Consider the following 26406-nt stretch of genomic DNA (forward strand, 5'->3'; position numbering starts at 1 on the left):
CCCGCAAATGTATCAGGACTGAAGCATCGCATGCCGGGAGGCCTCAGAGGTACCTTATTGTACCAGTCGTTAAGCCTTATCTTTTCTCGCAGGTGCAAAGGCAATTCTTTATGGTCCTCTCTAACACTTGCATATTTGGGGAGGGGGGACCCCAGGAGATGGCCCTTTTTAATACTTTGCAAGAGATCGGGCCGTAGCTCTAAGGAATTACCGTCACTGCCTTCAGACTACCTTGGATGGCAAGTTGTTTCAATTCCAATCTGGAACTCTCTCCTACACACCTGCAGCCATACACTGCTAAGCTGTGATGGAATTTGGGCAGTCTGGCAGCTTCGAGGTAGTTGTTTATTCCTGCTTCATCTCTGAGCAACCATTATCGACGAAACCTCCACACAGCCCCCTCTTGCCGGCCCTCTTTTTTTTCCCCCAGCCTGCTTTAAATCCTTTTGTTTGTTGAAATGCGCTATGGAACAGGTCCCCTCCCCCTTTCAACTCGGTTGACTCCCTCTCCCTCCCCCCAGAGGCTCTTGAAACCTTCAGCCTCTTGGTTGCTGAGAGCCGGAATGGTGCATCAATGTCTTGCTCAAAAGCGGGCCCAGCCCAGTCAGCATGGTCTCGGGGTACAAAAGTCCAGCTCCTGGGGTTTCTTCCTGAGGTTGCAACGGTCGCGGGGCAGCAGAACACCACCCCGTCCTGTGCATTTCAGTATGCGCCTCTTGAACCCCCTGCCACAGGTCTTGGAGCAGGGCGACCAGGGTCCCGCCTCCCACGCAGGGCAGGGGTCGCCACATATCCTGATGTCGGTGGGCCGCTGAGTGGCGTCACAAGCGGAGGCCAGCTGGCCTAGAGCGTCACGGCACAGCACCATGCGCTTCTGCAGCCCGTTGCCGCAGGTGACGGAGCAGTCCTCCCAGCTGGTGGTGGCCCACTTGTAAGAGGGGCGTTTGTAATCCGGCCGGCCTGGATCCAGGCGGTTTGAGAGGGTGAGGATGCTATTGTTGAGGACCGGGGGGCGCTTCCCGTCTTTGCGGTACAAGGACTTGTCCTCCCTGTTTTCTTTGGGCAGGTAGAAGGAATACCGTACCCGAGGCGGAGTCATCTTCCCGACTGATAGCACCTCCACGGTTAGCGGCTCCTGGATGGGCATAAAGGCTTGGAGACTTTCCACTGCTGTTCCCGTCCCGCTGTAGCGCAGCACACTGCCCTTCACCATCAGGTCCCTCTCTACTGCCGAGACGATGAAATGCCCATTCAGGAGGTATTTGCCATGCCCGTTCTTCACAGCCAGGTAGTTGTCGTCACTGATTAGGCCCTTGTAGCCTCGCTGTCTGATATCAATACTGGATGCACCAGCTGGGATTAGCACCACAAAGTTATACCCATGCCTGGAAAAGAATAGAGAGAGAGAAAGATGTTTGAGACAGGGCAATAAAAGTCAAATTGTACAGATTTTCATAGAACCTGACAATTGCACGTTTCATTTTTTAAAGGGAAAAGTGTCTAGATTTCATTACCATTGTGTCTCTCTAAATGTCTCTCTGCATAGTACCCCCTACCAACTACCAATTTGTCCTAACTGATGTATTACATTATCCGGAAGTATGGAATAATTTTTTCTTTAAAGAGCTATAGTATTTCTGTAACCCAGTATGTCTGTTCTAGGCAAACAGTATAATCCCAAGAGTTACACCTTTCTAAGTCCATTGACTTCACCTTTCTAAGTCCATTGACTTCAGAAGTATAAGAAGAAGATGATATTGGATTTATATCCCTATACTCTGAATCTCAGAGTGGTCACAATCTCCTTTACCTCCCACACACACACAACAGACACCCTTGTGAGGTGAGTGGGGCTGAGAGGGCTCTTGCAGCAGCTGCCCTTTCAAGGACAACTCCTCCGAGAGCTATGGCTGACCCAAGGCCATTCCAGCAGGTGCAAGTGGAGGAGTGGGGAATCAAACCCAGTTCTCCCAGATAAGAGTCCACACACTTAACCACTACACCAAACTGGCTCTCTTTTCTTTCTATAACTTTTCTTAATATGGCAATGTAAATATTGCTATTACATAACGAAGATCAGGTCACTCTAACAAGACGGGAAAGAAACACAGCTCAGAATTATTGTCATCTAAAGTCAGGCACCCATTCACTCATTCTTAAAAGCAGCACAGTTTATTCCCAGTCTGAAAAGGAAGCTCACTCACATGGGTTTGGTGAACAGGCCGGAGACTTTCTTGCAGCTCTTGTTGTCCCCACCGCACACTCCACATTTATCAAACTTCTTTTTCGAGCCAAGTTTCCCATCACACCCAGCCTTGATACATTTGCCCTGGACACATAAGGAAGTGGAGTCTGGAGAGCATGGGGTGCCATCCACCACCTAGAGGTCATCAAGACAGAGGATGCCGTTCAGTGGGCAAAAGGGGAATGGGGAGGGGGGGGGGTGTACAGCAATGGACAGCATTGTGTTTGCAACAAGAGAAGCACATCTTTGTTCACACTATCTACGAGTTGACTATAAAGGAGGACACAAGCCATTCCATGGCTGAATGGTGAAGAACATATGTGAAGTAGGGAACACCTCTATCCAAGATCCCCCACAAAGTAATTAACACACGTGATAAAAGGACAGGCCCTGAATGTTAGTGTCTTAACTGAGAAATCACTCATCTCTATGCAGCATGGATGTACATAAGCAACTACCTTAGCAGAGGTCCCCCTTTTCCTTCACTCTGCCCATTAAGGACAGCTGCCACAGAGTACAGAAGGAGCTTAGTTCAATAGTCACCCGCACAGTCAGTGGTGGAAAGGGCTGTCAAGTCACAGCTAATTTATGGTGACCAGGGCTTTTTTTTTGTAGCAGGAACTTCTTTGCATATTAGGCCATACCCCCTAATGTAGCCAATCCTCCAAGAGCTTACAGTAGGCCCTATACTAAGAGCTCTGTAAACTCATGGAGGATTGGCTAGATCATGGGTGTGTGGCCTAATATGCAAAGGAGTTCCTGCTATAAAAAAGCCCTGATGGTGACCTCATAGGGTTTTCAAGGCAAGAGATGTTCAGAGGTGGTTTGCCATTGCCTGCCTCCATATCACAACCCTGGCACTCCCTGGAGGTCTCCAATCCAAATACTAGTTAGGGTTGACCCTGCTTAGCTTCTGAGATCTGACAAGATCAAACTACCTTGGATTTTCCAGGTCAGGATTCGCCCTTGTTACACCCGGAAAAAAAAAATTCAAAAAGTATCAGGTTTTTCTACATTTTCTAATCATTTTCATTGTTGTCTTGAAGACTACCCAGAAGTGCCATTATAACCCCTGGAAGTTTAAAAACCAGAGATTAAAAATGGCAACCTGCTCCACTGGTCCCGATACCACCAGAAGGATTGTGGGTAGAACTCTCCCAAGCTCTTCTAGACGGTTTTTAGCAGGGCTTTTTGGGTAGCAGGAGCTCCTTTGCATATTAGGCCACACACCCCTGATGTAGCCAGTCCTCCAAGAGCTCTTCGTACAGGGCCTACTGTAAGTCCCAGGAGGATTGGCTACATCAGGGGTGTGTGGCCTAATATGCAAAGAAGTTCCTGCTACAAAAACATCCCTGGTCTTTACTACTCAAAATATGATACAATTTATCTATGGATGCAAGTAATGACAACCTATTTACACAGTTCATATATTCCTAGGGAAATCTAATCTCAGTATATTCAAATATTTGCCCTTTTATGAGAGTAAAAAAATTCCTCTTTTCTTCCCATTTGAAAGGTGATAAAGTTCCATTATTTCCGCTTTGTTTTCCATTGAATGGGTCTCCTTTGCCAGCCCACTCTGCCAACTGGTTGTGCCCTGAAACTTATTTCTTTCTCAAGGTGGTGCCAACAAGCTGACTGGTCCCCCAACTCACCTTTGGAGCCAAGACATAAAAGTACCCAGTTCCATTGGCTCTGCAGATCAGCTTGCATTTGTCCCGAGGAGACACTCCGGAATACTTGGGGACCCAGGAGACGGTGGCGGTGAGCCGATTTGTGCTGTGGTTGTACCCGTTGAAAGCCTCACATTGCTCTTCCCGAAAGCTCTTCCCTGGGACTGTGAAAAAACAGTTCTATTCAGTCTCCAAGACCATTTGGGGCTCATTAGGTTGTGGTTGGTACATAATGCAGCAAGCAAGCTGAAGCTAAGCATGAGCAAACATCGTTGAAATTGTTGAGTCTCCCCATTCCAGCATGGGGTCATCTGAAGGGCTATGGTCTTAAGTTAATCACTTGACATGGTTACTACTGATTAGCAATGACTGCCAAGGGGGTTTATGTCTCAATTATATGTATTTGAGTCCTAGTATCTGAGCACAATGTACACATCTCATGTCTTAACAAGGCAAGAACTGTCTTTATGCCCCATCGAGGGTCCCACCAGCCAGATGCCTTTGGAAGCCCATTAACTGAGCATGAAAGAATGGGATAGGCAGCCTGTTTCCAGGCCCACACCTTTGCAGAGCCTCACCTGAATCTGAGCAGGGATCCAGACCACAGGAACGGTATTTCACTCGAACCCCTTCACAGTACTTCCCTTCGTTGGCAGGCGCCGGGTTGTTGCATTCACGCTTCGCCAGCTGGACTCCTCCGCCACAACTCCGAGAGCACGGGCCATAAGGTGCCCACTTCCCCCAGTTGCCATCCACCTGCAATAAAAGAGGGCATTGAGTGTGTGCAAAACTCAAGGCTTTCAGTACTAGTGCTTGATGGGGCCCTTGTGGGGCTCTCTAGCCTTTGGGCATCAAAACCTGAACTTGTTCAGTCCATATTGTGCACTTGTGAGCTAGCTAACAGCACGAAACGCTGTTCTTTCACCGCAGCCAGTCTGTATACAAAACAGACAGAAGGTTTGGGGTATTACCTGACCCATGGGGATGGGGACAAATGGAGCAGTAACTTGATATACAAGAGCTGATTTGCAATTAGGCCAGGTGAAAATGAAAGGCACATCAATGATTGAGCCACTCGTAACTTGGCTTAGACGGTGACTAGTGTTTGCACAGCATGGGAAATTTGGTGTACAGTGATTTAGGTGAGTACAGAAAAAAACATCAGTATCTCCTGCTTCTATGCAAGAACAGAACTTAGCACAGAGTGAAAATGCAGCATCCTGAGAACTTCAAACAGTACTTTTCTTTGCAAAGCACTTACAGTTTCAAAGACAGGCTTGAAAGTGGGTCAGCAAAACCTTGGTGGGAAATGCCATCATATAGCAGTCAGTTTACAGTGACCCCAGAGGGTTTTGGAGGCAAGAGATGAACAGAACTGGTTTGCCCTTGCCTGCCTCTGCATAGCATCCCTGGGCTTCCTTATACTAACCAGGTCATCCAAGTACTAACCAGGGATGATCCTGCTTATCTCCCAGGCCCTGAGGAGACTGGGCTAGCCTGAGCTATCCAGGCAAGGGTAAAAAAAGTCTTGGAGGTCCAATATTCCTTATAGCCACAAATTTTTGCAAATCAAGTTTATTCCAGAATCAATTTCATTTTTAGAATTTGCAACCTCATAACAGAGAAAGCCCAGCCCTTGCAAATATGTACACCACCTTGCATTCTGTGATGGAAAAGAAGCAGGACTGTAATCATTAAGCGACTACCACCACCCCACCTCTCTCTGGATCCTCGCAGTGCACAGCCAGCAGGTACTCACCCGGTACTTACTGATGTTATGCCTCTCGACACAGACTCCCTTCAAGCAGAACCTCCCTTCGCCACAGCTGGTGCCATCAGCCCAAGGGAAGTGACGGGTCTGGCACATGATGTGGCCACGAGCTTTCCCCGTGCACCACAGCTTGGTGCAGTACTGCATGTACGGGCAAGGCTTGGAGCCGATCCCAAAGGCCAGCTCGCACTGCTGGTTGAGGTTGTAGTGAGTCCCAGGGAGGTTTTCGGGCAATGCAATAGGCTTGGTGGGCTGGTCCAAGAGGCAGTCCCCTGGGAAGACAGAGATGGGAGAAGCAAAATGAGTTCTCATTTTACTAGAATCAGAGAATCATAAGGGGCCCAACCCCCTGCTCAATGCAGGATCAACCTAGAGCATCCCTGACAAGTGTCTGTCCAGCCACTGCTTAAAGACTGCCAGTAAGGGGGAACTCACCACCTCCCAAGGTAGAAAAAGATATTGGATTTATATCCTGCCCTCTGCTTAGAGTTTCAGAGCAGCTCACAATCTCCTTTATCTTCCTCCCCCACAACAGACACCCTGTGAGGTGGGTGGGGTTGAAAGGACTCTCTCAGCAGCTGCCTTTTCAAGGACAACCTCTGCCAGAGCTATGGCTGACCCAGGGACTCAAACTTGCAGGTGCAAGGGGAGGAGTGGAGACTCAAATCTGTTTCTCCCAGATAAGAGTCCACACACTTAACCACTACACCAAACTGGCTAGGTAGATAATTCCATCATTGAACAACTCTTACTGTAAAAAAGTTTATCCTAATATCCAGTCGATACCTTCCCACCCTTAATTTAAACCCATTATTACGAGTTCTCTCCTCTGCAGCCGACAGAAAAAGCTCCCTGCCCTTCTCTAAGCGACAGCCTTTCAAATACTTCAAGAGAGCAATCATGCCCCCCCCCCTCAACCTCCTCTTCTCTAGATGGAACATTCCCAAGTCCCTCAGCCTTTCTTCAGAGGGCTTGGTCTCCATGCCCCTGATCATCCTTGTCACTCTCCTCTGCACCCCCTCCGTTCTGTCCACAGCCTTCTTGAAGGGAACTGCATACAATACTTCAGGTGTGGCCTGACCAATGCAGTGTACAGCGGCACTATGGCATCTTGTATTTTGATGTTATGTCTCTGTTAAGACACCCCAAGATGGCATTTGCCTTTTTTTTATTGCTGTATCACACTCACTGCTCATATTTAACTTACGGTTCACCCGTACCCCAAGATCTTGTTCACACACACTGCTACACCAAAGTGTATCCCCCACCTAGTATGGGCATTTCTCATTTTTGTAGAACTTGGTACTTTTCCTATCACAAATGGCCAGCTTGTCTGGCATCGTGTGTGTGGGAGTATGAGGGCACTGCACCCAAAGGAGAGACCTGCGGAGACATCTGTCTCCATGGAAGGCCATGTTCAGTGAGTGAGGAGACAAAGGGAGAGAGAGGAGGGGTCAGAGGGCAGCTCCCAGGTTAAGACAAAGGTGTTATCCATTCAAGGGGATAACACCTATGTTATCTAATATCTAATAACATCACAATATCTAATAACATCAGTAGTAAAGAGCGCTAATCAAGAACTAATAATAATGCCATCTAGGGATTAAAACTGTATATGCTTGAGATGTTTTAAGGATTTTATTGTAATTCTTTGTTATTTTAATTGCTGTTAGCCACCCTGAGCCCATCAGGGGAGAGCGGGAGATAAGTGTCATAAAATAGAAATAAATGTTAGCAGTCAGACCCCTCCTCTCGTTGAGGGGCAGTTTATAGCTGGAATAAATACCGGCACCCATCTTAAAATATCATCTCAAAAATCATAAGTGCAAGACACTGCCTGGCCTAAAATAACACAAAATGAATGCCAGTCAGAAACAAGCCTGGACATATAGTTTAAAAGTGTGAGTAAGAGTGGCTGACTAGACTGTCCCCTCCATGCCCCATGAGAGATGTATAGTTTAGGACAATGGGTCTCCCAAAAATCTATTGACTCACCTTTGGACTAATCCCATCAACTCCCAGCCTCACTTCCTCATACCCATTTACCTTAATTAATCAATCTATGTTTAATTCTATTCACCTAACACATTACCCTTCTTTCTAGGTCCTCTTGCGTCATCTCAGACCTCTCACATATCATTGCCACCTCAGATACCCATCCAGTTAATGTTTTTCTGGCAAACACATCATACCCGCCAAAGGGCACATTTTGCCCCATATCAGAAGCACTCTGCTTCCCAGCAGTCTGTGTGTGTGTGTCTTGGTTCCTCCGCATACACCCCCACTATGCTGGGCTCTCCTCTCTCATGAAACATTGGCTGTTTTGCTGCTTCCATGGATGGTTCCTCAAGACTGTTAATTCTCACCCTTCCTTAAGATCTCTATCCTCTCTTCTCCCTGTTTCTCTTAGCTAGCTCTCTGTGTGTGTTTATTGTATTCATTTTGTTATATTATTTTTAAAAAATAAAAAACCTTTCCAATTGAACATTTGCTTGGTTCATTTCAAGAGTTCTCTTAAGGGAAAAATCCCCTTATATATAGGTGGAGAATCCCAGTTTCCCCCTGTCACATACTAGAGAGCATATTAAAAGACCACTGCTCTCTCCTCCAGTCAGTCTTCAACTCATCCAGTTGCCTAACTGCTTTTTCTCAACTGCCTAACTGCCACTCTCTGTTAACAGTTAAAAGCAGTCCACCAATTGAAGTGAGTTCCGTCACACTCTGTCTTCTTTAAGTTAATTCCCCCAACTAATTAGGAGACCACCTCTTTGAGTAATTATGTAGAGGTATTGTGGAGAGTGTGTGGAGAGATGTGGCGCTTCCCCAGTGTCCAGGCAGGCTGAGTCACTCACTCCAACATTTAAAGCGCAAGCAAGTAATCAGGACAGAATCTATGAAGAAAGGTTAAAATGCTTGGGGCTCTTTAGCTTGGAGAACTGAGGGGTGACATGACAGAGGTTTACAAGATTATGCATGGGATAGAGAAGACAGAGAAAGAAGTACTTTTCTCCCTTTCTCACAATACGAGGACTTATGGACATTCAATGAAATTGCTGAGCAGTCGTGTTAGAATGGATAAAAGGAAGTACTTCTTCCCCTAAAGGGTGATTAACACATGGAATTCACTGCCACAGGAGGTGGTGGTGGCTGCAAGCACAGACAGCTTCAAGAGGGGATTGGATAAACATATGGAACAGAGGTCCATCAGTGGCTATTAGCCACAGCGTATTGATGGAATTCTGTCTGAGGCAGTGATGCTCTGTATTCTTGGTGCTGGTGGGGGGCACAATGGGAGGACTTCTAATGTCCTGGCCCCAGTGATGAACTTCCTGATGGCACCTGGGTTTTTTTGGCCACTGTGTGACACAGAGGGCGTTTTCGCACTGACCTTAATCGGCAGCGACGCCCCTCTTCACCGCGCAGGATCTGCGCGGATTTCGCACCAATTGCCGCGGAGCACCCGGAAGAGCCACAAAGTCCCGTGGCTTTTGCGGCGCAAACAGAAACTGGTTTTTGGCAGTTTCCATTTGCGCCGCAAAAGCCGCAGGATTTTGCGGCTCTTCTGGGTGCTCCGCGGCAATTGGTGCGAAATCCGCGCAGATCCTGCGCGGTGAAGAGGGACGTCGCTGCCGATTAAGGTCAGTGCGAAAACGCCCAGAGTGTTGGACTGGATGGGCCATTGGCCTGATCCAACATGGCTTCTCTTATGTTCTATGCTCTCAACTCTTGGGAACAAGGGATATGAATCAAAGAGGTTATGCTTACTCAAAGAAATATACAGCTCTGTCCAGGGAAGGCCAGTTCTGAGGCGTTTATTGTCAGAAATTGCCTGCACTTTAAAAATATCACTGCGTTTTCCAGATAGCAGGCTTGGAAACAGCCAATCTCTGAAGTCTTGTCTTTTTCATATGGGAACAATTTGGGACAATCATCTCCATGTGCAACCCTGAGATGGTACAAACCTCACATGAGGACTATATCATCTTTCAGATCTGCATCGGAATTGATCCTGACACCAACAGGAGGAAGGAAGCCAGGCCCGCCCCTCCTGCGGACAGACACCGAGGCAAGAGACAAATTCCAAGTGCAATTAGTCACAAATGCCGAATTCACACACATGCCTTGAAGCTTTTTTTTTTTTAGCCCTTGGTGCATGCGTGCGCAAAATGGAAAAGATAGTTCAAAATGTGCAAGGATCAGGTTCTGGGCCTTAAAAAAACAAGATGGTTTTAAAAGCACTGAAGCTACCGATGGCCTGGTCATCGTGCAGGAAGGCTGATTTACAACTTGCATTCCAGACCTTCCAAGTGCTTTATGATGCGTGTGTGATTTTGGTTAAAGCAAATGAAGACTTAAAAAAAAAAATGAGCCAGAGTTTGCCTTGTACTGCTGTCAGGCATCATTCAGTCCCTCTAAGATGGCTGCTCCAAGAAAGCCTCAGACATTGCGGTTTAGAATGATTTACTGTCCTCCAAGTGTAAATTGTTTAATGAAATGGGAGAACTACACCAAGCCAGCAGGTCAGGAGGTGTCTCTGAAGCACGGGATGACTCCAACGGTGAACAGCTGGTCTTAAGGAACTCAGACACCCTTTGTTCTCTTCTGCTCTGTCGTGGAGTGGCTAATGCTGTTCAGATGGCAGAAGCCGCCTAAGAAATTTTCCCATCAACCTTTTTTATGCCACCCTTCCTCCAAGGATGTCAGCATAGTTCTGTCCCATTTGGTCCTCACAACAACCCTGTAGGGTTACCAACTGCAGTTGAGAAATTCCTGGAGATTTGGGAGGGAAGCTGGGGAGGGAAGGGTTGGTGGGGGAAGATTTTAGTAAGGTACAGTGTCACAGAGTCCACCCTGCCAAGCTGCCATTTTTGGAACCAATTTCTGTAGTCTGGAGATGAGCTGTCGATTCTGAAAGTGCTTCAGGGCACACCTGGAGGTTGCTAATGTGACCTGTGAGCTAGGTTGATACTGAGAGACTGTGACTGGCCCACTGGCCCAAGATCAACCAATGAACCAAGATCAACCAATGAGCAGGGGATTGCCCTGACCTGGATCAGATCATGGAAGCTAAGCAGGGCCAATTCTGCAAGTACCTGGATGGGAGACTTCCTTGGAATACCAGCTGTCAGGAGGGCAGGCGTAGGATATATTCAGCCACCTCCATGAATATCCTCCAGGGCCCCAGTCGGGGTCAGTCACCAGAGGTCACCCTGACTTCCAGGTACACACACACTCATGCACATATAAAAATACAAAAATACCATGCAAAAAAACCCAAGAAGAATGTTTCCCTTGCTTTTGGGGGCTTCGATCTGTTGCCAGCAAGCTGGCCAGTGGGAAAAACCCACCCCCGCAAGAGAAGTCATTGCACTGGGGACACTGGGGGGTGACGTTCTAGTTTTGGGGCAAACTCTATCGTTTTGAAGGGGAAAAATTGAGTTTGCCCCAAAACACGCACCCACCGACGTCCTCAACACAATGCCATCACTTTTGGGTGACATCATCACGGAGCGCACAAAAAGCACACATGCCAGAAGATCGCAACAAGGCACCTGATTCCCCCCACCAGCAGACAGGGAGGACCTGGCAACCCTCGTTTGTTCTCTTGGGTATCCCAGAAACCTAAAAGCAGACTCTAGCTGGCCCAGATTCTAAAGTAAGATACCGAGTTCACCCATCTCTACATGGAATCTTCCTGAAAAATGTCACTGGTGAAAATCTGAAGCTGCCTTATACTGAATCAAACCCTCGGTCCATTAAAGTCAGTATCGTCTACTCAGACTGGCAACGGCTCTCCAGGGTCTCAAGGAGAGTTTTTTCACGCCTACTTGCCTGGACCTTTTTTAGTTGGAGATGCCAGGGATTGAGCCTGGGACCTTCTGCTTACCAAGCACATGCTCTACCACTGAGCCACCGTCCTTCCCAATATTCTTCCCAACGTCCTTCCCAACATTACCAATATTCTTGTGAATCCCAAATTCACTTCAACATTTCCACCTGGTCAGGGTTCAACAGCAGCTCTTTAACCTGGTGAAATCCTACAAGCAGGAGTTGTTTTGTAGAAAAATAGGTGGTGGAGCTCATCCAGGGATTGTTATGCAGCTGCACCTACTATTCAATGGACAAGATGGGAAGGAGGAGGTGGAATTCTCAGAAAGGTTCAGGAGCTGCGCTTCTGTGAGCTCCTGCTGAATCCGAGGCCTGCCTACAAGACAGAATTCACTGAGATTTCTGGCCACCTCAATCAAGTGGTAACCAGGAAGAGAGGGAGGCAACCAAGGAGGCAATCAGGAAGGATATGTTCACATACTGCAGGAATGACCATTCACATATTACTGCTTTTAGCCCTGACAGAACACTTCTTTCTTTTCCCTCCTCTGGGACTGAAGCAACCTACACCCAGGTCTAGAAGCAATGTTGCCCAAAGTGTTTGGTCCATCCTTGTGACCAGCCAGTAATTCAGACCGCTCAGCTTTTCCACCCAAATTGTTCTCTCTGCCATGCTCCTCACTCACCCCTATCATGCACCTTTCCTGTATCAACACCCTCATCCCACACTCACCGTGCCCGCTGTCCAAGAAGTCTGTGATTATAGCTGCACTGCAGGCTGACCAAGGGTTGGTGCGGTCAATCTGTATGAGAGTGGGTGACATCATGTGATTGGTCCTCAGCTTCCCAAAGACCTCTTCGCAGACCTTCACGTTGTCATGGGGCATGTTAAAGACGTGCCCTGGAAGGAGAAAGAATTCAGGTTTTAAAATCAGGAACAAAACTGATGCAACTTTCACAATGTGGAGCTCTCATTCTTTTAAGAACCCCATGCTTTCCTATGGATTAGAAAAAGCCCCACGCTTCTGTGTAGACGCGGAAGCTCGTGGCTTTTTCTTTTAATCTCATCCATGGTTCTCACTTGGTTGCCTGATTCTACAGATTGGGGCAGGCCTACATGAAACAGAAACCCATCCAGCCAAACGCATTACCACCAGTCATGTTGCAACCAGCTGGGGGAATGATACGCCACTTCTCCGTCTGAGTGCAATCAGCAGCTGGGAATCTCCTGCCTCCCTGATAGGATTACCAATCCCTAATTGGGATCAGGGAATCTCACATTTTGGAGGCCCTCCCCCTGCTTCAGGGTTATTGGAAAGTGGGGGCAGAGGGAGGGAAATGTCTGCTCGGCACTCCATTATACCTTATGGAATCCGATTTCCATAGGGTATAATGAGAATGTGGGTATCTGGGGCTCTGGGGGGGGTGCTGCTTTTTGAGACAGAGGCATCAAATTATTGCTCACGACTATCAGAAGAGCCCTACTGGATCAGACCAATGGTTCATCTAGTCCAGTATCCTGTTTCACACAAAATAGTAAAGAGTCCAGTAGCGCCTAATACATTTGATTGTATCGAGAAACACTGCTCTCTTCGTCAGATGCAAGGCGAGCTTTGTTTCTCAAAAGCTTATGCTACGATAAAATTCGTTAATCTTAAAGTTGCTACTGGACTCTTTACTATTTTGCAGCAACAGACTAATATGGCTAACTCCTCTGGATCTGTTTCACAGTGGCCAAACCAGTTCCTCTGGAAAGTCAACAACAGGGCATAGAGGTTGAGACCTTCCCCGGATGTTGCCTCCTGGCACTGGGATTCAGAGGCAGACAACCTGGAAGTCCGCCTCAGTCACCATGGCTAGTAACTACTTACAGACCTCTCCTCTCCTCCACGAATCTGTCTAATCTTTTAAAGCCATCAAAGCCTGTGGCCATCTATCACAATATCATCTGGCAACGAATCTCACATTTTAATCACTCTCTGTGTAAAGAAGCCCTTTAAAGCCGTTCATGATCTGAGGCCTCTCCCTGCTCATCCCTGGTCGACAGCTATGATGATCCCACAAGATGTGTCCACACACACACACACACACACACACGTTATCTAAGGCATGTGCTGCCATGGTCTGAGCTCGGGCCTTTGGAACATATCAGGGGGGTCCTACTATAATACAGTGGGTTCTAAGCATTGAAGAGGAGAGGTGGTAGTGAATAACAGCTCTTTATTAGGTTAAGCATTGTAGGTGGCTGCACTGTAAAAAAACTGTAGAACTGGGCCAAAGGGCCAACTATATACAACTCAGGGTTCCCGCGCAAGCACGTTATTGGGTCTTTCAAACCGGCAGGGGCTTGTGATTGGTTTAGGGCAGCAGAGATTTGGATCCTGCTGCCTCTTGTTCCCAAGTCCCCAAGCTCCGATCATTTGACTCCAGTGAGCCAGGCAGGAACACCCAATTCAGTCTTCGTTTAAGTCCGCATACATAACACCTACCCTCTTGATTTTCCAGCAAGGCTATAAGACAGAGTCGTTCTGGATAGCTTTTAGACCACCGTGAGCCTGGACAACTGGGGAATACCCTGCTGACTGCAGTATAAGTTGTTCTAGTTTTGCTTTTAATGTTTTACTAAATCATTTATATTGTGTTACGTTATTGTTACCAGCTTCAGGTTCCGGGATGCCTATGAGAAGATAGATAGATACGCTAATTGTGGTTTGACCCCTTGGCCGTGCTGTTTAGATAGATACATGATAAGAATATAAGAGAGCCCTGCTAGATCAGACCCATAGCCCGTCTAGTCCAGCATCCCATCTCCTGCAGAGGCCAACCACTTCTTCTGCACAGCTGACAACAGGGCATAGAGGCCAAGGCCTTCCCCAGATGTTGCCTCCTGATGGCGCCACAGCATGTTTTTATAACAATTTAGTAGCAGCTGCTTGGCTCGCTATTACCCAATCATGAAAAAAAGACATTAGCCTCATCTGGGAACTGGGGACTCAGAGAGTTTGGAACTTTCTAATTATGAATCAATTGTCCCAACAGCTTAGCACTCAAGAGGAAGATCATTTTATGGTAGGTTGGTCAGCCTACCAGTGGGTAGGATTGCCAGCCCCTTGATCCCAGTACTGGGTACTCAATCTTTTTTAGTATTTTAAATTAGATTTTTTTAAAGAGTGACTTTGGATTGTGTGTGTGTGTGTCAGGGTTGCCAGGTCTGATTGTCATACTGGCGGCAGGATTGGGGGAATATTCCAGGAGTGGGCAGAAACATCACACAACACGCAAAGGTCACCAGGAAGTGATGTAGGCATGCCAGTTTTGGGGGCTTCTCCCCACTGCAGACCAGCTGCCTGGTGGGGGAAATCCATCCCTGTGCAATGTCCCTGGCACAATGACATCACCCAGAAGTGACGTCATTGCATTGGGGATGTTGTGGGGGAGTACTCTGGTTTGGGGGCAAACTTATGGTTTAAACCCAATTTAACCATAGCATTTGTGCAAAAAGCCAGAGCATCCCCTGCATAATGTCCCTGATGTGATTATGTCACTTCCGGCTCGCCCATCCCTGGAATGCCTCCCAAATCTCCCTGCCAGATTGGTGAGGGGACCCAGCAGCCCTACCAGTGGAGCCTGGAAATCTCCCAGAATTACACCTGATCCCCACACAACACATATGAAGCTGCCTTATACTGAATCAGACTACTGGTTCTTCAGTGTTGTCTGCTCAGACTAATGGTGGCACTCCAGGGCTTCAAGTAGAGGTCTTTCACATCACCTGCTGCCTGCTCCTTTTAGCTGGGGATGCCAGGGACTGCTCCTGCAACCTTCTTTATGCAAAGCTGATGTTCTACCACTGAACTCCGTCCCCTCTCTGATCAAGTCCCCTGTCGAAAAATGGCTGCTGTAGCGGGTGGCACCCACAGCATTGTACCCCAATGAGGCCCCTCCCCAGGCTCTACCCCCACATCCCCAGGAATTTCCCAACGCAGAGCTGGTAACCCTGCTTTAAGGAAAGGTGGTGGCCAGGACTGGCTATTTGGAGAAGGAAAACTATTAAATCGGGAACAAAACCAAAGCAATACTAAAAAAAAAAAAAATGAAATTATTAAAAGCATGTTATTTCAGTAACAATGTAAACGAGTTAACACGAAGGGAAGAAGGGGAAAGCTGTTATTGTTCATATGAGTTTATAATGTAAATTACTAGCTTAAAAGAGAGAAAACCATGTGTGCGTCAAGGCCCTCGGCCACAGTGCAGGGCGGCTGGTCTCCATTTGGCTGCTACATTTCCAGGAGATGTTACTAACCAGCTTCCCTTCAAACACCTTTCCTATCAAAATTGAATGAATGAGGGCCTGTGGCCAGGCACACTTAAGATGGCTCTTCCTTAGAAGAGGAAGAGGAAAAGGAAGAGAAGAGAATGAGAAGAGGAGAAGAAGATATTGGATTTATATCCCGCCCTCCACTCCGAAGAGTCTCAGAGCGGCTCACAATCTCCTTTCCCTTCCTCCCCCACAACAGACACCCTGTGAGGTGGGTGGGGCTGGAGAGGGCTCTCACAGCAGCTGCCCTTTCAAAGACAACCTCTGCCAGGGCTATGGCTGACCCAAGGCCATGCTAGCAGGTGCAAGTGAAGGAGTGTGGAATCAAGCCCGGTTCTCCCAGATAAGAGTCCGCACACTTAACCACTACACCAAACTGGCTCTCCACAGTTGGAATAGCAGCTAACCAGAAAGCTAAACCATAGAGTTTGCCCCAAACCAGAAGAGAAGAGAAGAGAATGAGAAGAGATTAGATATATACCCCACTCTTTACTACCCAAAGGAGTCTCAGAGAGGCTTACAATCTCTTTCCCCTTCCCCTTCCCCTCCCCACAACAGACACCATGTGAGGTAGGTGGAGCTGAGAGAGCTCTCCCAGAACTGCTCTTGAGAGGAACAGCTCAGTGAGAACTTGTGACTAACTCAAAGTCACATCAGCAGGTGCATGTGGAGAAGTGGGGAATCAAACCCGGTTATCCCAGATAAGAGTCCACAAACTTAACCAATACACCAAACTGGCCCTACACCAAAAGGCTTCAGTTGACTGGCTCTTTTTAGACTTCCATTGGCTGACTAAAAGCTGTCCTCTTTTTTAAAGTACATTTTGCCTTGGGATAGGCCTGACCACTGGTACTGAGTGTACATGTGTTATGTGTCACCAAATCACTTCCAACTTGTGAGGGCCCTACAAATGAATGACCTCCAAAATGTCCTGTCATTAACAGCTCAGGTATTGCAAACTGAATGTCATGGTTTCCTTCCTGATCCAATCCATTTCATATTGGGTCGTCCTCTTTTCCTACTGCCTTCAGCTTTTCCAAGCATTATTGACTTTTCCAGTGAATCTTCTCACAATGTGACCGAAGTACAATAACCTCAGTTTAGGTATTGGTACTGGGTACTCAATCTTTTCTAGTATTTTAAATTAGATTTTTTTAGAGTGACTTTAGATTGTGTGTGTGTGTGTGTTAGGGTTGCCAGGTCTGATTGTCACACTGGTGGCAGGATTAGGAGAACATTCTGGAAGTGGGTGGGAACGTCACACAACATGCAGAGGTCACCTGGAAGTGATGTAGGCACACCAGTGATGTCTGGGACAAAGCTCTGGCTTTGGAGCAAAACTCGCACTCAACCAATAGAGCTTCTCTCAAAAACCAGGGTCACAGATGCACCTAGGCTTCTTTCATCGTGTCACACAAGAGGTCAGTGTTTGGAGGGCGGGAGAGTTTCCCCCCATTGGCCAGCTGTGTGCTGGCAGGCAGGAGCCTGTAAAAGTGGGCGATCCCTCACTCCTACCTGGGGAATGGTAACGTGTTTATATCTGTGTGTCCTGATCTTACCCAGCACGAGATTCTGAGATTGGTCCTTTGAAAGTACATAAACTCCCCCTTCCCCCAGACAATGATGCTCCTAGTCTAACAACATATGTTTTAAAGTGTTGGAGTTTGGCATCAGAATACCCTGCATCATGCATTAGCCTATGAGCATGTGCAGAGTTGCCCTGGCTGCATCCCAACTGCATATTTGCTATCTTGCTCTGGAAGCCTCAGTTGGAATAGCAGCTAACCAGAAAGCTAAATGACTGATGGACAGACCAACATGGCCCGTTCACGTGAGAATGTTACAAACAACACATTACCGTTTCCCACAGATTCCCCACTGTGATGTTCAGTTTCATGTCAGCTGCAGGTTTCCACCTAGAAACTCAATTCCCAAACTTTGAGTCCCAGTTCAGATCCAAGGCCATTGGGGGAAAGAGACTTCAGCATTTCCCTGCCTGGTAATTTTCCCCGGACCTGAAATAGCTCCAGGGAAGCACTACTTGACCCACTGATGAAACTTTAGTATACCCCCTCAGTACATGTATAGTCTCCCATGGAGCAAACAGCATTTGTCCCTGGGCCATTTCAGGAGAGGAGGACTGCACAGAGGAAAAGGTAGAGTCTGAATCAGGGAGGGGCTGTGGATCAGTAGCAGAGCATCTTCTTGACATGCAGAAGGTCCTAGGTTCAATCCATGGCATCTTCAGTTTAAGAAGAAGAGGAGGAGGAAGAGGAAGAAGAAGAGGAAGACTGCAGATTTATATATATATCTCTGAATCAAAGACTCAGAGCGGCTTACAATCTCCTATATCTTCTCTCCCCACAACAGACACCCTGTGAGGTGGGTGGGGCTGAGAGGGCTCTCCCACCAGCTGCCCTTTCAAGGACAACCTCTGCCAGAGCTATGGCTGACCCAAGGCCATTCCAGCAGCTGCAAGTGGAGGAGTGGGGGAATCAAACCCGGTTCTCCCAGATAAGAGTCTGCACACTTAAACCGCTACACCAAACTGGCTCTCTGGTGATGTGAAAGACCTCCCCCTGAGACCCTAGAGAGCTGCTGCCAGCCTGAGCAGACAATACTGACTTGGATGGACCGAGGGTCTGGTTCAGTATAAGGCAGCTTCACATGTGAATCGAGCCCCGCATGCTCGAGCACCGAATTCCCAGGAGGGAATTTGCAGCTACGTCTGACCGAAATCCCTTGGGACAGACTGGGGCAAACACACTGGAAACATAACAATAGGCCCTTTGTTCTTTTGATCTTCCTGCAGAATCCATGACACCCCTTTTGCTCATGGGAGTCCCAGCACCGGATATACCTATGCAGTACAGTCATCACTGTTTTGGATCTCCTTCCTGGCTCCACCAATTTCTCTCTGCTCGTGTTCTAATCAGATCGCCCCCAAAGGTAGACAAAGTTACAACAGATGCGTGTCTCCTTGCCAATGGGGAGACTACAAGCCAGCAGTTCCCTGGCCAAGGTTCACACCATCTGCTTTGTGCACGGACACTAGTTCTTGAAAACGCAACGAGAAGGAAACCTGAGCAACCCAGAGCAGGGAAAAGAGGAATTGAAATAAAACAAACCCGCATCTCCTTATTCAGACTTCCTGGCCACTCCAGTTACCCAAATCCCACTGCTGGTTTCTCTGCAATGTTGGACTCCCTCGGAACATCCTTGAACATTTGAGCTGCATAACTGGGGCTGAAATAACATTCCACTAAATCTAAAAGGTGGCAGAAGATGAACATTCCAATGCAGGGGTGTTGAACTCATTTGTTATGAGGGCCGGATCTGACATAAATACCTTGCTGAGTCGGGCCATGTGTGTCATAAAACGTAATGCCTGGTATGGGAGGTATAAACTTTATAAAGGACACAGACAAAAGATGTTTTAAAAAAAACCTTCAAATAAAATATGCTTAAAACATTAGCACTTGTTGGTCTAAAAGGTGCTTGCTTTGTATTTCTCCTGTGCAATCCAGGCTCTCTCAATCACACAGCAGAGCTACTGAGCCCAGCCTCTCTTCCTTCTATTGGCTGAGGCTCCTCCCTCTCCTGGTCCCCTGGGGAAGGAAGGAAAGAGCCAGAGCTTCCTTTGAAGCAAGCTATCTCTCCTCCCCTTCCTCCCAAAGGGAGGAGCCTCAGACAATGGAGAAAACAGAGGCTTTGCTCTGTAGCTCCTGTGCAATTCAGCAAGCCTTGCAAAGCAAGCTGTGATGCAGAAGGAAGCAAAAGAGTGGGAGAAGGAAGCAGTTGATCAGGGGCCTGATAGGAGCCATCTGGGGGCCAAATTAACACCCATGTTCAACACCCCCGTTCTAACGGTTTTGAGTTCAAAGTGTGAATGCTCCTGTAGGTAGAACTGGGCATCTTGGTTTATTCCTGCTTGTTGCATGCCATAGAACTTCCAGATCTCCCTAACTACACGACCAACAGAACCGGCATTAGAACAGGTTATCCATGATGTGGTTCTCCAGTTTTATGGTGCATGGAGTTCTTTACTCATTCATGGTCTTTTCTGGAGTCTAACCAAATTTTATCCTAGGAAGGGAGCAAAATCCACCTATTCCCTCTTTTAGCTGCAGAACCTTTGCCCCCAGGTCCATCCTGCTGTTGTACGTGTCTTCCATCAGTGGAATGTTTAGCCTGGATCCAACCCAGTAGTCCCAGGATGGGGAACCATGACAGTCAAGCTGGTCTGAACCTGATTTGAATTTGCAGTGAATGCATAGCTGTTGGCTCCCAGACATGTTTTCCAGGTGGCAAGCATCCTCAAGTCAATATAAGGAATATATTGATCGGTGTATGATCACCGCCAAGTCCAAATGGCAGACATAATCCATGTGGGTGTCAGTCTTGTGGGCAGGGGTGGAATTCTAGCAGGAGCTCCTTTGCATATTAGGTTGCACACCCCTGATATAGCCAATCCTCCAAGAGCTTACAAGGCTCTTTTTTGTAAGTTCTTAGAGGATTGGCTACATCAGGGCTGTGTGGTCTAACATGCAAAGGAGCTCCTGCTAGAATTCCACCCCTGCTTGTGGAATACTGGCTTCAGTACTAGTCTCAAACTGGGGAGACATGAACTTACATCTTCATTTCAACCATGAAGCTCACAGGGCACCTTGGGCCAATAACTCTCTTGCAGCCTAACCTGCCTCCCAGGATAAATGTGGAGGGGAGACCCATGCATGCCATCCCAAACTCCCTAGAGGAAGGGTGGCTCAAAACAAGAGATGGATGCCCGACAAAATACGCAGGACACGACACCTTTTGCCAACTGGCCCATCTTTCCAGTGGTACATATAGTCCAATAGCACTAACTGTTTAGTCCAAGAGCACTAACTCAACCAGTGGGGATCTGCCATTTGAACAAAATTCCACTCTCTAAGAATCCAGACATTAATGATATGATCTTAAGCAGGGATTCTCCAAGACCATTCAATCTTTATTTTTTTTTTTTGCTGTCAAATTGTAGCCAACCTATGGCATTGCCCTAAGGCTTTCAAAGCAAGAGACATTCAGTAGTGGTTGGCCATTATCTACCTCTGCACAGCAACCCTAGACTTCCTTAGTGGTCTCCCGTCCGAGTACTAACCAGGGCTGACCCTGCTTAGCTTCTGAGATCTGACCAGATCAGGCTAGCCTGGGTCATCCAGATCAGGGCTGGATTAGGTCTTAATGCCAGAATTTGTTTTCCGTGCCAAGGCACCAACCCCAAAATCATTATTAAGGCACGCACAAATACTCGTTACATGATTACTGTAGTTGAATTAGTCTGCCGGCCCCATTGGAAAGTACCGCGGGTGCATGTGACGATAGGCAATGTGGAAATTCACTTAATCCATGGTGGCACATCCCCACAGGCAAGTCACCACTGCCAGACACTTCAGCCAATGATCATGAGCCAGCCCCCTTTACAAAGAAATCCACTTGCCAGTAGGGTTGCCAGGTCCAATTCAAGAAATATCTGGGGGGTTGGGGGTGGAGTCAGGAGACTTTGGGGGTGGAGCCAGGAGCAAGGGTGTGATAAGCATAACTGAATGCCAAAGGGAGTTCTGGTCATCACATTTAAAGGGACCGCACACCTTTTAAATGCCTTCCCTCCACTGGAAATAATGGATAGGGGCATCTTCTTTCGGGGCTCATAGAATTGGACCCCCTGGCCCAATCCTTTTGAAACTGGGAGGGTGTTTTGAGAAGAGTTACTGGATGTTATGCTGCAAATGTGGTGCCTCTATCTCAAAAAGCAGCCCCCCAGAGCTCCAGATACCTGCAGTTCAATTCTCCATTTTGCCCTATGGGAATCCGTCTCCATAGGGAATAATGGAATGCCCACCAGACTTTTCCCTCCCCGCCCCACTTTCTGATGAGCCTCCAAACTGGGGGGTCCCCTGCCTGCCAACTGAGTATTAGCAACCCTACTTGCCGGGCATTCTGTTTCTGCTGCAGCCCGTTCTGAAGCAGAATTGCAACCGGGGAATTTGTTGCAGCCCTAATCAAAACCGGAGTCTCTTCCTGTGCCCTGAAGAAGAGCCAAAGCAAGTTGGCTACAAATCCTCTTGACAATCTGGCACAAAGCTTCTCCGGATCTAGGTGTGTGTCTAATGCATCCCGGCCGTGACATGTTACTGCAGGGTTTCTTAAGCCTGGGAACGGCAGCAAAGCCAGAAAGCCTGTATATCTGTAGCTCGTGTGTCCTTGTCTTCCTAGCAGCTGTTTTCTAACCGTTCCAATCAAACCTCCTGATAGCACTAGGAAAAATGCTGCGGAGTCTCTTTCGCTCTCACTCACACACCCGATGAGGTGGAGTTTCCCCTCCCGAAATCTGTCCTGGAAGCTTCGCTATTGTCTAAACTTCCTGAGCTAAAGCATTGTGGGTTATTTTAAACATCAGCCTTGCCCCTTCTAATTACAAACCAAGAGATGTTCAAAACCAAATTGGATCCAGTCCCCCCCCCTCCCCCGCTTCTAAATCTGCTTCACAGGTGGCAACCGCAGACATGGGCCCCATCTCTCTGCTGTGGCTTCGGTTTTAAGTGGCCGTTTCCTAAGCCACAGGATGATGGATGGAGGCACTGAGGCAAGAATGGTCTGGCACACACCGGACGGGGAATGCGCAAGGCCAGACAGATGTAGAGCAGAGGCGAGGAGCAACTCAACACTGCTCCGCTTAGGGTTGCCATCTCCAAGTCATAAAATTGATGTAGAATCATAGAGTTGGAAGGGAGCTCCAGGGTCATCTAGTCCAACCCCCTGCACAATGCAGGAAACTCACAAATACTTCCTCACCACCTACTCCTACATATCGCGCCAGGCAAGTCATGCAGAGGTGCTCTAGGAATTCACAGGAAGCTCTATGATTTCGCACGGGATGCTCTAGCAATTTGGGGGAAGCCTCTATAGTACCATAGAATTCCCCCCTCCCAAAAAATTGCTAGAGCATCCCAGTGTGAAACCACAGAGTTTCCCACGCATTCCTAGAGCATCCCCGCGATAGGTGACATCATTCCGAGCGCTGTGCGCATGCAAAAAAAAAAAGTCCCCTGCCAAGCAGCCACAAGAGACTTGGCAACCCTACTTCTTTCTCCTCTTTTGACTGCAGCCTGAATGTGAACTGGATCGACTTGAATAAATGTAAGTGTGCCTTTTTTGCGATACACTTCTTGGGAGATTTTATTTACTGCACTCAGGATCACACTTCTATGACTAGGCAAAACTCTGCTATATTAACCAAATTTCCCAATAAAGAGATGAACCACTGTGGACCCGGGAGGGGGGAGGCAGTATGTAGACAGCCAAGCTCCTTGGCTTTGATCTGATGACACTGTTTGCCCTTAACCCTTCTCTCTGGCCACTGCAAAGGCTTCCCTCTGAAGGGGAGTTCACTTCCTCTGCTCCTAGCACTTCTGCATATGGAAGAGCTCCTTGGAAAACATTGATGTTCGGCATGAGGAAATGCTAGAGGAAGGGGAAGCGTGTGTCACACAGCAGAGGAAAGCCAGAGGGACACAGGAGGGGGGGAAATGGCATCGGATCCAAGCCTTTGAAATGGACTGACCCAGCTTAAAATGCATACGCTGCGTTTCCAAAAGCACAAAGAGGTTTACATGAAGCCATAATCCACTCACTAAGCAAACAATTATGGCTCACTGACGTCTTAACTAACAAAAGCCAATTCCCAACAAAAGAATACTTAACTTGCTTTCCACTCAAAGGAAGGTTTTTAAGTTCTTCAAGAAAGACAAAGTGAAGAAGCTGTCCCGGATCTCTTCAGGGAAACTATTCCAGACTGTACAGGTGGATAGCAAGTTTGTTGGGCAAATTTGGCCAGTTGTTCTGCCTTGGCCTAACTTGCCTTGTTGGGCTGTTGTGATGCAATATAGCTTATATAGAAGCAGATAGGACTCTTTTTGAGCAGGAATGCAGAGGGATGCAGTTCTGGCTGGCTTAGTGTTAAGAGTAAGCAAATGAGATCCTGCTGGGTTTTTTCTACCCCAAAAAAAAAAAAGCCCTGGGAGCAGATAGAGCATTCTGAGCCTCATGAGAAATGTGAGGGTAATTAATGTGATAGATATGTACATAGAATCCCTAGAAGGGCTCTTCATTGCCACATGACTTCCCATAGGGAAATATTGATATGTGATCTGGCCATTTGAGACACCACACTGCTTGCTAGCCACAGAGCCCTTTTGCCTCTGAAGGGGGGGGGGGGGTGGGTTCTGGAACCTGAGAACACATCAGCACAAGAGTCAGCATGGTGCAGCAGAAAGAGAGAGAGCCCAGATTCTCATGGCCCTTTCGGTTGCAGTCACTCTTTATCAGTCTAACCCACCTCAGAGTGTTTTTGTGATAATAAAATGGGGCAAGAGCCTCGAGTTATTCTGCCGAGAGCCACTCAGAAGGAGAGAGAACTGGAGGACCTTACTGGGCTATGTCACTGCTTGAACCAGGAGATTTACAGTTTGAAGCCCAGTTCCTGACAGGAAGCCATTGCTCTAGTGATCCGTTAATTTAGATATTTATATGCCGCTTTTCTTCACAGTGGGGAACTGAAGCAGCTTAGAACATTGTTCTCCTTTCCTCCATTACAGTCTCACAACCAGGCCTCAGATTCAGCAGGACCTCAAAGGAGCACAGCTCCTGAACCTTTCTGTGGCTTCCCCTTCTTCCTCCCCACCTACCTTGGCCATTGAATAGTAGGCGCAGCTGCATAACAATCCCTGGATGAGGAGAGCAGGCAGCCAGCTGGCCACCTGGGGCTTTGCCACACCCCCAGCATCCCTCATTAACCCGTGGAGAAGCCCATGCCACCCTTTTGCCACTTCTTATGTGATATTGGGCAGCGGGTGGCTTGCTGGCCTTTGGACTGGGAGGTGGGGCAAAAGAGCCCCAGGCGAGTGAGGCCTGCTTGGGCTGGCTGGATCTCTAGCCAGCCCAATCAGGCCTAGCTCACCCAGGGCTCTCCTTTCTTGCATCGAGTTGCTTTTGGCTGGGGGGGCAGCATATGCTAATGAGTTAAACTAATGAGCTCCACCACCTATTTTTCCACAAAACGAGCCCTGCTCACAACTAACACCCTGTGAGGCGGGTTAGGCTGAGAAACAGTGACTGGCCCAAGATCACTTATCAGTAGGGTTGCCCGTTCCCAGTTGGGGGCAGGGGATCCTCTGGTTTGGAGGTGCCCCTATCCTTTGTTATTCCAAATGGAAGGAAGGCATTTAAAAGGCATGCAGTCCCTTTAAATGCGACAGCCAGAACTCCCTTCCAAGTTCAATCGTGCTTGTCGCACCCTTGCTCCCAGCTCCACCCCCAAAGTCCCCAGATATTACTTGAGTCAGACCTGGCCACCCTACTCAGCAGGCAGCAATACAGACCTGGGTCTTCCAGACCCTAATTTGATACTAACCGCTACACAAACACTACCTCGCCATTCACTCTCCCATGGCTACACAATCTGGACTAAGAATCTGCAGGAAACAGCTTGAACAGCCCAAAAGCAAACAGATTTCTACTACAATCTGCACCATGAGCAATGCAATCCTAAAAGGAGTTACACAGTTCTAGACGCACAGGCTTCAATGGATGTATAAGGGGGTAACTGCTTAGGACTGCACTGTAGATGGTTCTTCTTTTCTAGATGCCAAGAAAGAAAACAATAAGGGGGAAGGCAGCCAGCACCTTGCCCTTCCGTGCATATGGGATTGCAATCCGCCAGCTTTCCCTTCCACCAGGCAGGACAACCATCAGAACTCTTAGAAGAAGTTCTCCCATGGTGGGTGTCACAGACAGCCTGGCTCTCAGGAAGAGGGGTTTGCCCTGGAACCAGCTTTGAATGCCAAGACTCGGTCCAAAAATTGGATATAAACATCTCTCTAGGGATTTCTTGCCTTAGAAAAATAGCTTGGACTTTCCAGTGCTGTAGGTCCAGCCAAAGAACCATCTGAGAGCCAGTTGTGGAAGGAAGTCCAACCATCCGGCGTCTTTCTTCACTCAGAGGAATGATCTATTTTTATATGACAACTTAGAAGAGGAAGGCAACCTCATCAGAGGAAAGCAAGCTTCATTTAGGGGTTTCTAACCCTTTGTAGTGCTGGAGAAGAATCTTGAGTCCCTTGGACTGCAAGAAGGTCAAATCAGTCAGCCCTAAGGGAAATCAATCCTGACAGTTCTCTGGAAGGTCAGATGCTGAAGCTGAAACTCAAATACTTTGGCCACCAAAGAAGAAGGGAGCACTCACTGGAGAAGACCCTGATGCTGGGAAAGACAGAAGGCAAAAGAAGAAGGGGACAGCAAAAGATGAGATGGCTGGACAGTATTGCTGATGTAACTAACACGAATTTGAGCAGACTTCGGAGGATGGTGGAAGACAGGAGGGCCTGGCATGACTTTGTCCATCGCAAAGAGTCGGACTTGACTGTGCGACTGAATAACAATAAACCCTTTGTATGCTCAGAGTCTCTGTGCTTTCAGTCAAGGCTAGCCAACACGTGGTCCCTGAAGCACTATATCCCTAGTGACCGCCATA

The 26406-nt window shown here is 47.8% G+C and overlaps 1 protein-coding gene across 1 annotated transcript in view; it reads right to left on the bottom strand.

Annotated features, from left to right (window-relative positions):
• Nucleotides 1-324: 324 nt before the first annotated feature.
• Nucleotides 325-26406, bottom strand: part of ADAMTS15 (ADAM metallopeptidase with thrombospondin type 1 motif 15) — a 60726-nt gene continuing 34644 nt past the window's right edge. The window contains exons 3-8 of the mRNA XM_060251159.1: nt 12252-12419; nt 5678-5961; nt 4497-4674; nt 3901-4082; nt 2205-2380; nt 325-1385 (exon numbers count right to left, since the gene is read on the bottom strand). Coding sequence (XP_060107142.1) covers nt 605-1385; nt 2205-2380; nt 3901-4082; nt 4497-4674; nt 5678-5961; nt 12252-12419 — 1769 coding nt within the window. The 3' untranslated portion in view covers nt 325-604. The remainder of the gene's footprint in view (nt 1386-2204; nt 2381-3900; nt 4083-4496; nt 4675-5677; nt 5962-12251; nt 12420-26406) is intronic.

The sequence above is a fragment of the Heteronotia binoei genome, chromosome 12 (assembly GCF_032191835.1).
Source record: "Heteronotia binoei isolate CCM8104 ecotype False Entrance Well chromosome 12, APGP_CSIRO_Hbin_v1, whole genome shotgun sequence".
NCBI classification, from domain to species: domain Eukaryota; kingdom Metazoa; phylum Chordata; class Lepidosauria; order Squamata; family Gekkonidae; genus Heteronotia; species Heteronotia binoei.